Source organism: Balaenoptera borealis (assembly GCF_965194805.1).
Source record: "Balaenoptera borealis genome assembly, chromosome: 5".
Lineage (NCBI taxonomy): Eukaryota > Metazoa > Chordata > Mammalia > Artiodactyla > Balaenopteridae > Balaenoptera > Balaenoptera borealis.
Genome location: NC_138862.1, coordinates 118,340,783 through 118,357,843, shown reverse-complemented (window position 1 = coordinate 118,357,843; position 17,061 = coordinate 118,340,783). Strand labels below are relative to the sequence as shown.

The window sequence follows — 17,061 nt, the reverse complement described above, 5'->3', positions numbered from 1 at the left end:
ATCCTGCTCTGTGGGGAAACAGTGGCTGTCATGAGGACATTCCAGCAACCCTATGCAGTGAGGAAGTGAGTCTTCCTGCCAACAACCCCTGAGGACCTGAGGCCTCCTGCCAACAACCATGAGAGAGAATCACCTCGGAAGGGAATCCTGTGGCCCTGACCCTACTACAGATGACCCAGTCCACGCCAACAGTTTGACTGCAAATTTGACTCTCAGAGCCACCCAGCTAAGGTGCTCCCAAATTTCTGACCCACAGGAAAGGTGATGATAACTGTTTACTGCTTTAAGCTACTAGGTTGTTGTTGTTGTTTGTTTGTTTTTGTAGCAACATATAACTAACAGTATCTATGAAACCAGATTCTCTGTTGAGTATTTGATGCTATTGAATAATGAAACATGAGGAGTTATTATAATATTTTATCTACCTTCATGTATATTTGAATAACTTGATAACTCTTTTATAATTAATTAATTACTTTTTGACTGTGTTGGGTCTTCGTTGCTGCGCTAGAGCTTTCTCTAGTTGCGGCGAGCAGGGGCTACTCTTTGTTGCGGTGCACAGGCTTCTCCTTGTGGTGGCTTCTCTTGTTGCGGAGCACGGGCTCTAGGTGTGCAGGCTTCAGTAGTTATGGCACTTGGGTTCAGTAGCTGTGGCTTGTGGGCTCTAGAGCGCAGGCTCAGTAGTTGTGGCACACGGGCTTAGTTGCTCTGCAGCATGTGGGATAATCCCGGACCAGGGCTTGAACCCGTGTCCCCTGCATTGGCAGGCAGATTCTTAAGCACTGCACCACCAAGGAAGCCCAACTTGATAACTTTTTAAAACTTGTTTTCATTTTTCTTATTCTGTAAGGATGTCATTTAAATGGAAATTATAGACATTTTGTTAAAGTGTAGGAACTTGTGGTTTTCTTTAAAAAGAGTTCTTTTAAATCTTTTCACTAATTTTTTCTCCAATAGTCCATAGACACATTTGGATCATACTCACCATTTTCCAGCAACTTTCCAAAAAGTAGATCTAAATGAAAAAAAAAAAAAAACACCTTAACAAAATCATGTAGGGCTATAAAATAGAGCCAGCACTAAGAGGGGACTTGGAGAAGTGATTTAGGTCCTCCCCACATCATAATCTTTATCACACTCTCACAAATAAGCATACTCTGTGAGTAAAACAGTGTGTTTTCTTGGCAAACACAGCTTCCAGATAAGACCCCTTGAGCTCTGACTGTACCAAAATAAGACTACACATATGAAAGATATTATCTTTAAAGATTGCTGTGATATGATTGCCTAAACCTCTATCTAAAATGAATATAATCATTGAATATATATTTAATAGCCTTGAACTAAGTGCTAAATGAAATGGAAATATATTTCAACTTAAGGAAAACAAAGTTTTTTTTTCATAGAGTAAACTCTAAAGAGATTAATTTCTAAAGTTTTGAGTCTTTGGTCTTCAAAAATGTAAGTTCAGCATATCATATTAAATAGAAAACGTATCTATTATCAACTATAATCAGGCTTTTATAAAGGAAAGTAATGCATATTAGGCACATATCATGTTTGATATATTTTATGATGTTGATTTCTCACATTTTCCCTGTGAGTTATTTGGTTTTTTCACATTTATAGAGGAAGAAGGAAAACTTGAAAGGTAAATTCTCTTGCTAGGATTACACAATTAAAATTAATGGGTCCCTATTTCACATTTGAGCTTCACTGAGTCTAAATCCCCAAATCACAGGGAGTACCGTTATGTACCTAGCGTGGTGCTCTGTTCCATGTGGACAGAAAAGAGGACTACAACATAGCCTCTGCCCTCAGTATATATTTAAATGTAAGGAAACAAAATATTAAATGGAAAATATCAGGGCGTGAAAATATTAACGGTATACTGCCTGGGTCTGCTATCATTGAAATGGAAATCTACGGGAATTAGGGATGTGTGTGGTCACAGCAGGTGAAGAAATTTTCATTAAGGAGGTGAGATTTTAAGTAAGCTTTGAGAAAAAACAGTATAATTTAGATAGACAGAATGTAGCATGTGGGTATTATTGGTTAACTTAATCCCCACTCCCAGCCACCTTTCAGTTGAAGGAACTGCGTAGAAGAGTTCTAAATGATGACATTTAAGAAAAAGTCAGCTGTGAGATTTCTGGGAAACCTGTTGCCTTCTTCATACTCCTTTCTCTTTTCGCTTCTTCTTGTTGGAACTCAGATGTGATAACTGGAGCTGCCAAGAGAACATGCAACGCCTCAGGGTCATGTCACTGAGCTGCTCAACCAGCACCAATAACTGCTCATTAGAGCCTTCTTGTTATATAACAAAAACAAACCCATGTTTGTTTAAGGCTCCATATTTGGGCTATCTATTACTTCTTGCACAAACATTCCTAATAGATATGGAGTGGTATACACTATTCCAGGTAAGAGAAGAACCCTGAAAATGCAATCATCCTGGGCATAAAAAGTTTAAACTTCCATGACTGATAGTATTTGAATATAACTTAGTCTGATTCCAAGTCTAATCTTTGACTATTAAATCCTGATGGGTTGCCTGAGAGAATCGGGCTTATTGTTTCCTTTAAGGTCTCATGTATTAATCTTCTCCACATAGTTGTATCTGAGATCATCTGCTGAATATAGGGTGGAATGAAGATTATCAGATTGTGTGAAGTCCTGAATAATCTCTATTTGGAATGTTCAGTGGAACCCTTGGACCCACCCATGAAATGAAATAGAAAGCTGGATAAGCAACTGTGGAGGTCAGTTGGAAGTTAGTAAACTAGTATTTATTACTTTTGAGAATTAAGTTCTATACTCAACTGTGGTGACTGGGTTTAAGTTAGTTCGTGTAATTTTCCTACTTCTGGTACATTTGGAAGGGATAGACGACAATATTAAAATTAGCTTTATATAAGAGATGAAGGAAAAACATGACCTTGGTTTTCCAGTTTAAGGGATTGATAATGTTAATACTTCTGACTGAAAGGAAGCTATTTGAGAGGAGTGTTTGTCTTGGAGGGAAAGAGATAATTTCCCTGTTGGATGTATATGCATTTGAGTACCCCTTATGTGGACTTAGTAAGCTGCTGAGAACAGGCACAGAGACAAAAGCAGTGGGTTATGAATGGAGTTTGACATTTAGAAGTAATCAGGAAAAAAAAAAAAAACAACTATAAAAGTGGCTGATTTAATTAAACTGGCAAGCTAAAATTGCAGGTATCAAGAACTGATGTGTGAGCTTCCATAAGGGGAAGGCAGCAGTGTAAGGAACGAATATCGTGCATGGAGACAGAGGAGCAGTTAGAAAGGTGAAGTGTCAAGAAAGCCAAGGGAGGAGACTTCCCTGGTGGTCCAATGGTTAAGATTCCGTGCTCCCAATGCAGGGGCCCTGGGTTGGATCCCTGGTCAGGGAACTAGAGCCTGCATGTCACAAGTAAAAGATCCCGCATGCGGCAACGAAAAGACCCGGCGCAGCCAAATAAGTTAAAAAAAAAAAAAAAAAAAAAAAGGCCAAGGGATACTGGCTGGGGAGTCAGGAGAGCAACAGAGTCAAGGGTAGGATTGGGATTCAGGAAAGACCCTGATGTTAGAAGGCTTTGGTGACCTGCAGGAGAGCAGAGTTCTGGCTGTGCTGCAGGTTGTGAAGAGCCTTCATTCCAGGAGTGGGGGAATGCTTGGAAGGAGAGAGAATAGACAATGCCTGCCCAATAAACAGCCGATTCCAAAAAGTGCACGTGCGGGATTGACGTGAAGTTTCAGGAGGATGGAAGAGGTTTATCCTCAATGTGGCAGCTGTTGGAGGGTGCAGATCCTGGAAGCATCAACTCCATTTGACTTAGCAATTTGGGATAATATATTCAAAGTCCTTTGCTTGTTTCACTGTGGTAGTTGCTTCTGAATTTTTGAAAAAAATTGTGTGAATATTTTTGAGTTGTACAAAGGTTATAAAAAATTATTTTCTTCACTTTATAATAATTGCCCTGAATTGCAAGGCACAGTTAAAGTGCAGAAAGTTGCAAGTATTCAGCTCTTAATGAAAAAGTTTCTTCCTACTTTTAAAGATCAAACAAAAATTTTTGCAATATGTTTAGACAGAAAAATATCTTTTGTTCATGGAAAAATTTTTAAGTGTATTTTTACACTTATGCTTTTGTATCCAACTTTATGAAATGTAACTATTCTTTGCTATCTACATTCTAATCATTATTGTATGGCATCAGAAAGCTGCAAAAACATATCTTATTATCATGGCACCACACAAAATTGCCTTTATAGGATTAAACACAATAATTTGATTTTAAAATAATGCCACTACTTTCATCTAGTATCTATGTAGAAAGAAGTCATGAACAAAATATCTACATTAAATATTAAAATAAAAACAAACAATAAAGTGACTGAAAAAATGATCCCATGCCTTATGCTATTCATTATTTTTTATTTAAGGTTCACATGATTAATTCTTCTTAGGAGGCTCATGCTAAGAAAGTATAAAGAAAGTAGCAAACCCATTAAAACAGTGTATGCCATGTGTTTTATTTCTGATAAATAACCAAAAACAAGGAGACACAGTCTCTTTTTGTCTAATGGGAGCTCTATAAACCACCATGTTCCTTGATTCTCCTCAGTTCTCAGGAAGCTCAGTTGAAATTTTTTGAAAGAGCCTCCAGCAGGTTAGCTTTTTTTGGCATGATTATTTCTCCATTCTGGCTTTACTACTTGGCTCTTCTATTCTTTCTCATGCTTTATTGGCTTACCATTCTATGATATCTTCTTTAATATCATCAGTTTTCCTATATCCATTTTGGAAGGGGGCAAAACATAAATAATAAATAATGAACTATATCATTGTCAAATCACACTAAAGTTCAATAAATAAATGTGTTTTAGGGAAAATATTAAGATAAGTTTTAAAAGAATTAACTAGTCTTAAGCTAAAATTACAGTTTTAAATACCATTGTTATTTAAATGAATTTAGTTGAATGTTGAAGTCCGTTTATTAATGAAACTTACATTACTATTAAGAATAATCTAGAGACAAAAAGAGGACAATAGATTAGACTATTAATTAGAAATGTTCTAGATTGTATAGGGTATGAAATGAAAATAAGTATAATCAATTAAGCGTAGCAGATTGTTTCCTGATCTGGGAGACTCTAAATCCACTTCTTACTCTGACTAGACCACTGAAATGTATCTGATCTTGACTAAGTCATGACCCTTAGAGATTTCAGTTTTTTCGTCTGTAAAATGAATAAATTTGACTTACCAGTAAGGCTCTTTCCAACTCTAAAACTTCTTTCCTGGAATGGTTTTTAAAATCTTTATATTTTAGATGCACTACTTATCTTTGTTTTGTTTTATCTTGTTTGACTGGATATAATAATGGGTTAGGAGAAGCAAAAAATTGCATAGAAACCACACAGGAAAAAAATATAGATATCTCTGGTGTTCCAGTATTTCTTTTGAAAGAATATGCTTAATACACTTTAGTGAACTTAATTTGGAAATGTTTAACTTCCAAAAGTTTGTGAAATTGTAAACAACAGTGAACAGCTCTTAAAACCAGTTGCATTTTGCTGTAAAAGATAGAAGCTGAGAGTCTTTTAAGAGCAGTTATGATTTTGGCATCTTGTAAATTTACATTTGGTTTGCTGGGTTCTCTGTATAATGTGTTTTTGCACACTTTCTTTCAGAATTTCAACACATTCACCCCAGTGGGAATCTGGAAAACAGAGTTCAATGGAAATGAAAACTACATATTTTAACATCATTCTTCACTTTTTCTCTGAGTTTCCAAAAAGATTTGATTCTAATTTGATTTGGGAGTGAGTTTACTAGATTGTCCATCTCCATTTTAGATTGACAGCTGGAGGGCATTCAACAACCACAGACCTAAGGCAGAACTACCTAAAGTAGAACTACAGTTGGAGGGAAACCAAGGACTCTGCATCAGTAAAATTTCCATGTTACTAATGGTTTCTTGTTTATGTCCTTTTTCAAGTATTTGAGTGTGTTTTTTAACTTTTGTGTTTTAAAAGCTTTGTGCTTATTTAGAATAGATTTACCTACCTCTGGTAAAGGAATGGAATCCAAAAGAGCAATATCACTTTGGCTGAATTGTTACGGAAAGCTGGTAAAAATCAAGTTTTTATAGTATCTCCCTGACACCATCAGACTATTGAGACCTTTCCTTAATAACAATGTACATTTTAATTATAATATCTCAGCTTCTTTAACATTTTTTTTTTTACTATCTTCTAACCTACTGACATAGTTGTTGAGAAACTTATGAGTGCTTCAAAGGAAGAAGGTAGTCACTACTTAAAACACTAACATAGATGTTAGAACAGTTATTGAAGTAATTGACTTTCTGAAGCTGCGTAATTGATAGTCTCCAAATGTTAAATTAATTTATGTAAGAGCTATCTAAAAGCTCCTCCTGAGTTTTCCTTATTTTTCTGGGAAAAAAGATATAATGTCACCACCAACAACCCAAAGATGATTAATAGAGAGAGTTAACAAAACCAAAGCTGATTATTTGAGAAAGTTAACAAAATTGACAAACCTTTAGCTAGACTAAGAAAAAAAGAGAGAAGATGCAAATAACCAAAATCAGAAATGCAAGTGGGGACTTTATTATCAATCTTACAGAAATTAAAAGAGAATAAAAGAAATTAAGAGAATAGTGAACTGTTGTACACCAATAAATTTAATAATCTAGATAAAGTGGGCAAATTTTTAGAAGCACAGGATTTAACAAACTGACTCAAGAAGAAATAGAAAATCTCAACAGACATAAAACAAGTAAAGAGATTGATGCAGTAATCAAAAACCTCCCAACAAAGAAAAGTTCAAGACCAGGTGACTTCATTGGTGAATTCTATCAAATATTTAAAGAAGAATTAATACCAATCCTCCTCAAACTTTTCCAACAAAAAAAGAGGAGGGAATACTTTCTAACTCATTCTGTGAGGTCAGCATTACCTTGATACCAAAGACAGATAAAGAAACCACAAGAAAAGAAAGCCATAGAGGAATATCCCTTATGAATATTGATGCAAAAATTCTCAACAGAATACTTACAAACTAAATTCAACAGCATATTGAAAGGATTATACATCAAGTGGGACTTATCCCAGGGATACAAGAATGGTTCAACATAAGAAAATAAAGTAATGTAGTCCATCATACACTTAGAACATAAGATTAAAAACCCACATGATCATCTCAATTTACATAGAAAAACATTACACAACTGTGTGTATACACATGTAGACTATTGGAGTATGTTAAGGCTTCAAGAATCCCATCAGTTTATCAGGGGATAAGTTTATTTTTTCTAGCACATGCCTCCTATCATTTTCTTCCCCCTTTATTTCTTTATTTTTTTGTCTCTTTATCGCCTAGCCATCCTAGAGCCTTTCAATGTGTTTGCTTTTATTGTTGACTTCGTTTTATGGTTCTCTAAGTTGCATAGAGGATTTAGAAGATTTTATCCTACTTCAATTAGTACTTATTTCCTAGTGTAGTTAGGATTAATGTTTATTTTTCTTTCTTTCTTTCTTGGAGAAAGGCATCCCAGAAAGTCAACCTAATCTCCTATATCAACTTTCCTAAAGGCTAGTGATAGCCACATTGTCAAGAGAGATATGGCAAGATATCACAAACTCTACTAACTAAAAGCTCTACTACAAAGCTCTGAGGAGGATGGAGGCCCCTCTAATGAGCAGGAAATAACCTGCCAGCTGCATGGCTGGTAATAATATGAATGTGGAGCAGGGTCCAAAGAGGAATGCAGAGTTCTCAGAGCCTGTTGATAGAGCTTGTTGAGCTCTGTGGGGAGGGTGCTTCTAGAGACAGGGGTCATTTTGTCCATTCTGAGATCCAATCACACAAGCCTCCTAGGATCTGGACTCATCATGGGGCAACCACAAGAGAATTTGTGTTACAAAGTCTCCCTTCATTTCTTCGTTATCATATTCTTTTACACTGTTTTAACACAACAGGTTCTAAAATCCTGCTTTCCTCATTTTTTCCACATATGACTTTCATTCTCTCCCCTGGACAAGTCATGATTGGTCTTGATCTCTTACTTGTTAGATAGAGTCTTCATGACTAATAATCTTTACATCCCAGTACCTGCTATGATGTCTGGGACACAGTAATTATCCAATACATATTAGTGGATTGTTATAAGATATTAGCTAGTTGGCTTAAATACATCCTCTTTTTTGTTTCAGAATCAAGTTCCCAAATATTACTAGTCAACCAAATATGACTGTAAATATTAAAGAAGGTGCTCGGATGATGCTGTAAAGATTTCAAAGATGTACTTCCTTTGACTCTAAGGTAATTGTTTTAAAAATAAAAATACAGTTAAACTATGAGATGAAATTTAGTTTTGTCAAAAAAAATCTACTATGGCTTTATGCTTTAAACCACAAACTGGATCAATACTGGAAAACATTAGAGGAGGCCATTATAGGGTATAAGCAATTAAGCGTTATTATAATTATTATATAATATGATTTTTTAAATAAATTTATTTATTTATTTTTGGCTGTGTTGGGTCTTCATTGCTGCGCATGCGGTTTCTCTAGTTGCAGCAAGTGGGGGCTACTCTTCGTTGCGGTGCGTGGACTTCTCATTGCAGTGGTTTCTCTTGTTGCAGAGCATGGGCTCTAGGCACTCAGGCTTCAGTTGTGGCACGTGGGTGCATGGGCTTAGTTTCTCTGCAACACATGGGATCTTCTGGGACCAGGGCTCGAACCTGTGTCCCTTACATTGGCAGGTGGATTCTTAACCACTGTGCCACCAGGGAAGTCCCTATAATATGATTTAAATGTGTAGTTAAAAGCTATTGATGGAAGTGCAAGCGGTAAAGTAGAGTTACAGAGAACACCTGAGCCTCAAAGGATTGGTAGCTATGGCAGTAGAATGCAGAAAATGCAGAGCATTCTAGGTGAGGGCAGGAGCAAAAGTTCTAAAGAGAGAATGTACAATGTGTGCTTGGAAAATAGGATATAACAGAACAAATAAAGGATTCCTTAGAACTCTGCATCTTAGAAACATTCCCTTTAAAAAAATAAAAATTATGGCCAGAATGGGTATCTTAAGAATATTTGCATATGAGGAGACTCCTTCTCTGGCTTTACTTGCTGGAAAACGAGCTGAGGGACCAACAGGACTAGCTCATGTGGACCAATAGGAAAATGACAAAGATTGGTAGGTTCCTTAATCCCTCTTCTTGCAGGAGAAAAACTTATAAAATGGTTAGATGAAGGAGGCAGGATGTCCTTCTGATGAAAATCCTTCCCTAGGTAAATTTATGTCAGAGAGATGGGGCTGGGCCCAGGAAAAGTTTCACCCCCTGATGGCCGCTCCTTCCCCTCTTCCCTGAAGAATCATGTCCTTTCAGTTGATGCTTAAAAGACCCTTGCCTGGCTGGGGTGTAGTAAGGAGAAAAGGTGCCCTAAGGGGAGGGCGCAAAATGTCTAAACAGCCAAGCCAAGGAGGAAAGCAGATGTTATGGGTTGAATTACACTGAAGTCCTAACCCCCAATACCCCCCAGTACCTATATTTGGAGATAGTCTTTAAAGAGATAATTAAGTTAAGATGAGGTCATTAGGGTGGGCTCTAATCCAATATGACTGGTATCCTTGTAAGAAGAGGGACAAAAACACACACAGAGGGAAGACCATGTGAGGACACATGGCCATCGACATACCAAGGAGAGAGTCCTCAGAAGAATCTAACTCTGTTGACAACCTGATCTTGGACTTCTGGCCTCCAGGACTGTAAGAAAATAAATTTCTGTTGTTTAAGCCACCACGTCTGTTGTACTTTGTTATGGCAGCCCATGCAAACTAATACAGCAGGATCCCCAAGTGTGCTTAGTATAGAATTGATTACACCTATTGGGAGAAAAAGAGGTAGGTTGATCCAAGAGTCAAGTGCCTCCAAAAAATTTCATTGTGTATCTGTACATTTACCCAAGGGTTGCAGAGGAGAGTGATACTTTTCTGAGGGCAAAGTGAGATAAGACACCACCCTCTAATAAGGGTAAATTTTAATGTCTGCCCATGCTGAGCATATGGCAAGCAGAAGATATATGCAACTGAAGGTACAAATTAAGAGGGAGCTAAATTGTGCTGTATAAGGAAGGAATGAGAGGCCAGAAGACAAATTTTTACGTAGAGAGTCAGAAGTCTGGGAGGCCAAGGCCAAATGGAGGAGGGGGAAAAAGAGGAGAGCAGTGGTGACAGGTGGGGAGGTCATTTGCTTGGGCTTTGCAGTTGACCCTGCTGACACTATCTGAAATTTCCTAAGAAATTTCTCTACAGGTCTTGATGTGAGTGGATTTATTTTTGAGACTACAGAGAAGTGTTGCACCAGTTGGCAAGTTTGATGCAGGCAAAAACAGAGACTTTTCTGGGGGATGACTCACAACTTGACCTCAACAGTTAGGGTTATCTGGTAAGTAAGAGGGATTATGTCACAATTTTGTGAGGCACTGGTTTGAACACATGGAACTGAGCAACATGGTGAATGCCAGGCAAATATGTGAACTTGACTCTGTACAAAGGACCTGGGTAAGATTCACACATGGGCTTTAGACGTTAGCAAACTAATAGCTTTTCTGAGAACGTAACTTGTTTTGTGACCCTCCAATGGGGCAGCCTTAGCTGTCACAGGAAGCATGGTAACTCCCCATGGGATGTCAGTCCTGCAGCAGATCTTACCCAAACTCATTGGTCAGTGAAAAAAAACCTTCTCCCTCTCTTACCACCCTTGCCTACCCTAAAAATAAAAATAAACATAAAAAAGTAAGAAAGAAGACCTCCTGTACCATTGGGGTGAAGGAAGTATTCCTAATAACCCATCCAGGGCTCTAACATATGCCACTCTTTACTGTAGATGCCCACACAGCCTTGGGCTGCTGATCACTATAGGACATTGGTGGTGGTAGTGCCCAGAAAAGGCATGTCCAACAGAGTAATGGTGGCATCTGAGCATCGGCAGTGCCTGCCTACACTGTGGGGACGTCCATGACCTTCAGAGTAGCCAGGATCCCCAGCAGGAGAATAAGGCGACAAGGCAAAGATGACGAAGCAGGGCTAATTTGAGAATGACATTTGGTTTGTAATCACTGCATCTGGCTACTTGGGTGCTCAAAGGAACTGTGAGCTTACCCTGCCCGCAGGGAATAAGAGTAGTAGAATGGGATAACCATAAATGGGAGCAGGGTAGCAACCTTGCCCAGTGAAAATGAACTTGTTTGAGCAAAAGTGAAACATCTTCTGGGGACTCCTGGAAATATCTGGATGGGGTATGTGCTTTGCAAGGGGCTCCAGTCCTGTGTAATGCATGTGAGGCCAGGAGGTAGTAAGACGCTGGTTATTAATGTTAATGTGATCTCATTTGCTTCCATAGGCTCTTGTGGCCTGGGGAAATTTTGGTTCTATTGTGTGTAATGGGGAGCTTCTGATTTTTAAAAGCAAAATAGTTGATATAATAGAAATAGTGTTTTAGAAAGATTAAATTCCAATTTACGAGGAAAGAGAAATGACTTTAGCAGTAGGAAAACATTAGTTACATTGCTTTAAAAATTGAGGAAAAAATTCACTGTAGGTTTTAAACAAAGCTATCCTGTTTAACATGGTAATTAATATACATACCTCAAAGAAAAAGAAAAATGCCCAAAACTTTAGAATGACTCACAGAGGTCTACAAAACTCCTGTTAATTAAGGTCCTTGGAAGTTCTTTAGCTTGAAGCAAAGCCAACATAGCTTGACTTCTAGTCTGTGCTAACACCTCTGAATAATTGCTAATGTCTTGTTTTCATGTTTATATTGTCAACTTCATGCTCCTTGAGCTGGTTTCTGAATCTTACTGTATACGCACAGCTTACAATGCTTCTCTTCAAGCTGTATAAGTGGTGGGGAATGACATTGGGCCAGTTCCCTCTGCATAGTACAGGACAAACAAAACAACTGGAGGTTAAATCATTTAATCAGGCCTAAATACTTCTGTTTAACTATCTTAAACAAGTTACTGATTCTCTCTTTGTTTCATCTTTATTCTGTGTAAAATAAAAGGACCAGATGATCCCCAAGTCTTTCCATCATAAAACTATATGATTCTAGAAAAATAATGATATAATTACTTGAGAATCACTTTATTTTCCCATGTTGACTAAATCCTCCTGTAGTTTTCTCTCAAGGCAGGTTGAAAAGATTCAGAATTTCTCTTTAGTCTAACTAAAATTGCTCTATCTTTCAATAAAAGGCAGACAGCAGCTTTAGCTTAGAAAAGGGAGCAGGAAGCAAGCGAGGAGTAACTTCTGCCTAAAAGAAAACTTCATTAGGAAAAATGAACTAATCAGTATGCTCAGAGGAAAAGTCATCTGTTCAGGAGGGCATAGCCTCTGCTGCTACACGTACTTAATTTATATTATTATTAAAATTGCTACATAAATATATATACAGATATATTTATATTTATATATTTGGAACACAGCTAATGGACCATATTTTACAACTTGGTATTTCTATTAGGAATTACTAGCTATTGTGATATTACATTTGAATATGGATGAGATAACATATTCAAGCAAATATGTGCACTGTGGTGTTAGGAATAGGAAATAAAATCGTTAAACAGAACCTTCTGCAAAGTTCCACATTCTGTGGTGAGTCAGTCAGTACATAATAGCAGGGTTGAAATATCAGTCCAAGTGACATCCAATAGCAATTTTTTGCATCAAAAGAATATCCTGAACACTTCCACCAGGGAGGAGATGCACTGGTAGTAGAGGTTGAGGCTCTCCGGAGACTCAGGTACTTAATGCCCTCTAGACTAACAAAGGAGTTTTGTGAGAGATCTAAAGGTTTTAGACCTCTTAAATTCATCAAAGAATTTCCTAGGTTTTGGGATCATGGAGCAAGTCAGTAATAGGGTTCCAAATTGCTTCTCTATATATGGGCCATTTAAGAGCTTCTAAATGAAGCCATGTCGCTGACAGGGTCTTGGTGCTCCGGCCAGGTGTCAGGCCTGTGCCTCTGAAGTGGGAGAGCCGAGTTCAGGACATTGGTCCACCAGAGACCTCCCAGCTCCACATAATATCAAATGGCAAAAGTTCTCCCAGAGATCTCCATCTCAATGCTAAGACCCAGTTCCACTCAACAACCAGCAAGCTACAGTGCTGGACACCCTATGTCAAACAACTAGCAAGACAGGAACACAACCCAACCCATTAGCAGAGAGGCTGCCTAAAATCATAAGAAGGTCACAGGCACCCCAAAACACACAGTCAGACATGGTCCTCCCCACCAGAAAGACAACATCCATCCAGCCTCATCCACCAGAAAACAGGCACTAGTCCCCTCCACCAGGAAGCATACACAACTGAACCAACATTAGCCACTGGGGGCAGACACCAAAAACAACGGGAACTACAAACCTGCAGCCTGTGAAAATGAGACCACAAACACAGTACGTTAAGCAAAATGAGGAGACAGAGAAACACACAGCAGATGAAGGAGCAAGGTAAAAACCCACCAGATCAAACAAATGAAGAGGAAATAGGCAGTCTACCTGAAAAAGAATTCAGAGTAATGATAGTAAAGATGATCCAAAATCTTGGAAATAGAATGGAGAAAATGCAAGAAACGTTTATCAAGGACCTAGAAGAACTAAAGAGCAAACAAACAATGATGAACAACACAATAAATGAAATTTAAAATTCTCTAGAAGGAATCAATAACAGAATAACTGAAGCAGAAGAACGGGTAAGTGACCTGGAAGATAAAATAGTGTAAATAACTACTGCATAGCAAAATAAAGAAAAAAGAATGAAAAGAATTGACGACAGTCTTAGAGACTTCTGGGACAACATTAAACGCACCAACATTCGAATTATAGGGTCCCAGAAGAAGAATAGAAAAAGAAAGGGACTTAGAAAATATTTGAAGAGATTATAGTTGAAAACTTCCCTAATATGGGAAAGGAAATAGTCAAGTCCAGGAAGAGCAGAGAGTCCCATACAGAATAAATTCAAGGAGAAACACATGAAGACACATATTCATCAAACTATCAAAAATTAAATACAAAGGAAAAATATTAAAAACAGCAAGGGGAAAACAACAAGTAACATACAAGGGAATCCCCATAAGGTTAACAGTTGATCTTTCAGCAGAAACTCTTCAAGCCAGAAGGGAGTGGCAACACATATTTAAAGTGATGAAAGGGAAAAAAACTACAAGCAACATTACCCTACCCAGCAAGGATCTCATTCAGATTTGACAGAGAAATTAAAACCTTTACAGACAAGCAAAACCTAAGAGAACCAGCTTTACAAAAAATACTAAAGGAACTTCTCTAGGCAGGAAAAACAAGAGAAGGAAAAGACCTACAATAACAAACCCAAAACAATTAAGAAACTGGTAATAGGAACATACATATCAATAATTACCTTAAATGTAAATGGATTAAATGCTCCAACCAAAAGACATAGACTGGCGGAATGGCTACAAAAACAAGACCCGTATATATGCTGTCTACAAGAGTCCCACTTCAGACCTAGGGACACATACAGACTGAAAGTGAGGAGATTGAAAGAGATATTCCATGCACATGGAAATCAGAAGAAAGCTGGAGTAGCAATTCTCATATCAGACAAAATAGACTTTAAAATAAAGACTATTACAGTAGACAAAGAAGTACACTACATAATGATCAAGGGATCAATCCAAGAAGAAGATATAACAATTGTAAACATTTATGCACCCAACATAGGAGCACGTCAATACATAAGGCAAATGTCAACAGCCATAAAAGGGGAAATCAACAGTAAGACAGTCATAGTAGGGGACTTGAACATACCACTTTCACCAATGGACAGATCATCTAAAATGAAAATAAATAAGGAAGCACAAACTTTAAATGATACACTAAACAAGATGGACTTAATTGATATTTCTAGGACATTCCATCCAAACACAACAGAATACACTTTCTTCTCAAGTGCTCATGGAACATCTCCAGGATAGACCATATCTTGGGTCACAAATGAAGCCTTGGTAAATTTAAGAAAATTGAAATTGTTTCAAGTATCTTTTCTGACCACAAGGCTATGAGACTAAATATCAATTACAGGAAAAAAATCTGTAAAAAATACAAACACATGGAGGCTAAACAATACACTACTTAATAATGTAGACATCACTGAAGAAACCAAAGAGGTAAACAAAAAATACCTAGAAACAAATGACAATGAAAAAAAGACTACCCAAAACCTATGGGATGCAGCAAAAGCAGTTCTAAGAAGGAAGTTTATAGCAATACAATCCTACCTCAAGAAACAAGAAACATCTCAAATAAACAAACTAACCTTATACCTAAAGCAATTAGAGAAAGAAGAACAAAAAAGCTCCAAATTTAGCAGAAGGAAAGAAATCATAAAGATCAGATCAGAAATAAATGAAAAAGAAATGAAGGAAACAATAGCAAAGATCAATAAAACCAAAAGCTGGTTCTTTGAGAAGATAAACAAAATTGATAAACCATTAGCCAGACTCATCAAGAAAAAAGGCAGAAGACTTAAATCAGTAGAATTAGAAATGAAAAAGGAGAAGTAACAACTGACACTGCAGAAATACAAAGGATCATGGGAGAGTACTACAAGCAACTATATGCCAATAAAATGGACAACCTGGAAGAAATGGACACATTCTTAGTAAAGCACAACGGGCCGAGACTGAACCAGGAAGAAATAGAAAATATAAACAGACCAATCACAAGCACTGAAATTGAGAGTGTGATTAAAAATCTTCCAACAAACAAAAGCCCAGGACTAGATGACTTCACAGGTGAATTCCAACAAACATTTAGAGAAGAGCTAACACCTATCCTTCTCAAACTCTTCCAAAATATAGCAGACGGAGGAACACTCCCAAACTCATTCTACGAGGCCACCATCACCCTGATACCAAAACCAGACAAAGAAAGAAAACTACAGGCCAATATCACTGATGAACATAGATGCTAAAATCCTCAACAAAATACTAGCAAACAGAGTCCAACAGCACATTAAAAGGATCAAGTGGGGTTCATCCCAGGAATGCAAGGATTCCTCAATATACTCAAATCAATCAGTGTGATACACCATATTAACCAACTGAAGGGGAAAAACCATATGATCATCTCAATAGATGCAGAAAAAGCTTTCAACAAAATTCAACACCATTTATGACAAAAACCCTCCAGAAAGGAGGCATAGAGGGAACTTACCTCAACATAATAAAGGCCTTATATGACAAAGCCACAGCCAACATTGTCCTCAATGGTGAAAAACTGAAACCATTTCCTCTAAGATCAGGAACAAGACAACGTTGTCCACTCTCACCACTATTATTCAACATAGTTTTGGACGTTTTAGCCACAGCAATCAGAGAAGAAAAAGAAATAAAAGGAATCCTAAGAGGAAAAGAAAAAGTAAAGCTGTTTGCAGATGACATGAGAGTATACACAGAGAATCCTAAAGATGCTACCAGAAAACTACTAGAGCTAATCAATGAATTTGGTAAAGTTGCAGGATACAAAATTAATGCACAGATATCTCTTGCATTCTTATGCACTAATGATGAAAAATCTGAAAGAGAAATTAAGGAAACACTCCCCTTTACCACTGCAGCAAAAAGAATAAAATACCTAGGAATAATCCTACTTAAGGAAACAAAAGACCTGTATGCAGAAAACTATAAGACACTGATGAAAGAAATTAAACATGATACAAACAGACGGAGAGATATACTATGTTCTTGGACTGGAAGAATCAACATTGTGAAAATGACTATACTAAACAAAGAAATCTACAGATTCAGTGCAATACCCATCAAACTACCAATGGTATTTTTCACAGAACTAGAACAAAAAATTACACAATTTGTATGGAAGCACAAAAGACCCCAAATAGCCAAAGCAATCTTGAGAAAGAAAAACCAAGCTGGAGGAATCAGGGTCCCAGACTTCAGACTATACTTCAAAGCTACA

The 17,061-nt window shown here is 37.4% G+C and overlaps 1 protein-coding gene across 1 annotated transcript in view; it reads left to right on the top strand.

The window, feature by feature from the left end:
* LOC309629922 (uncharacterized protein) overlaps positions 1-8,905 on the top strand; it is a 59,850-nt gene extending 50,945 nt beyond the window's left edge. Inside the window, exon 3 of the mRNA XM_082394517.1 lies at positions 1-8,905. Within this exon, the coding sequence (XP_082250643.1) occupies positions 1-92 (92 nt within the window). The 3' untranslated portion in view covers positions 93-8,905.
* Positions 8,906-17,061: the final 8,156 nt, after the last annotated feature.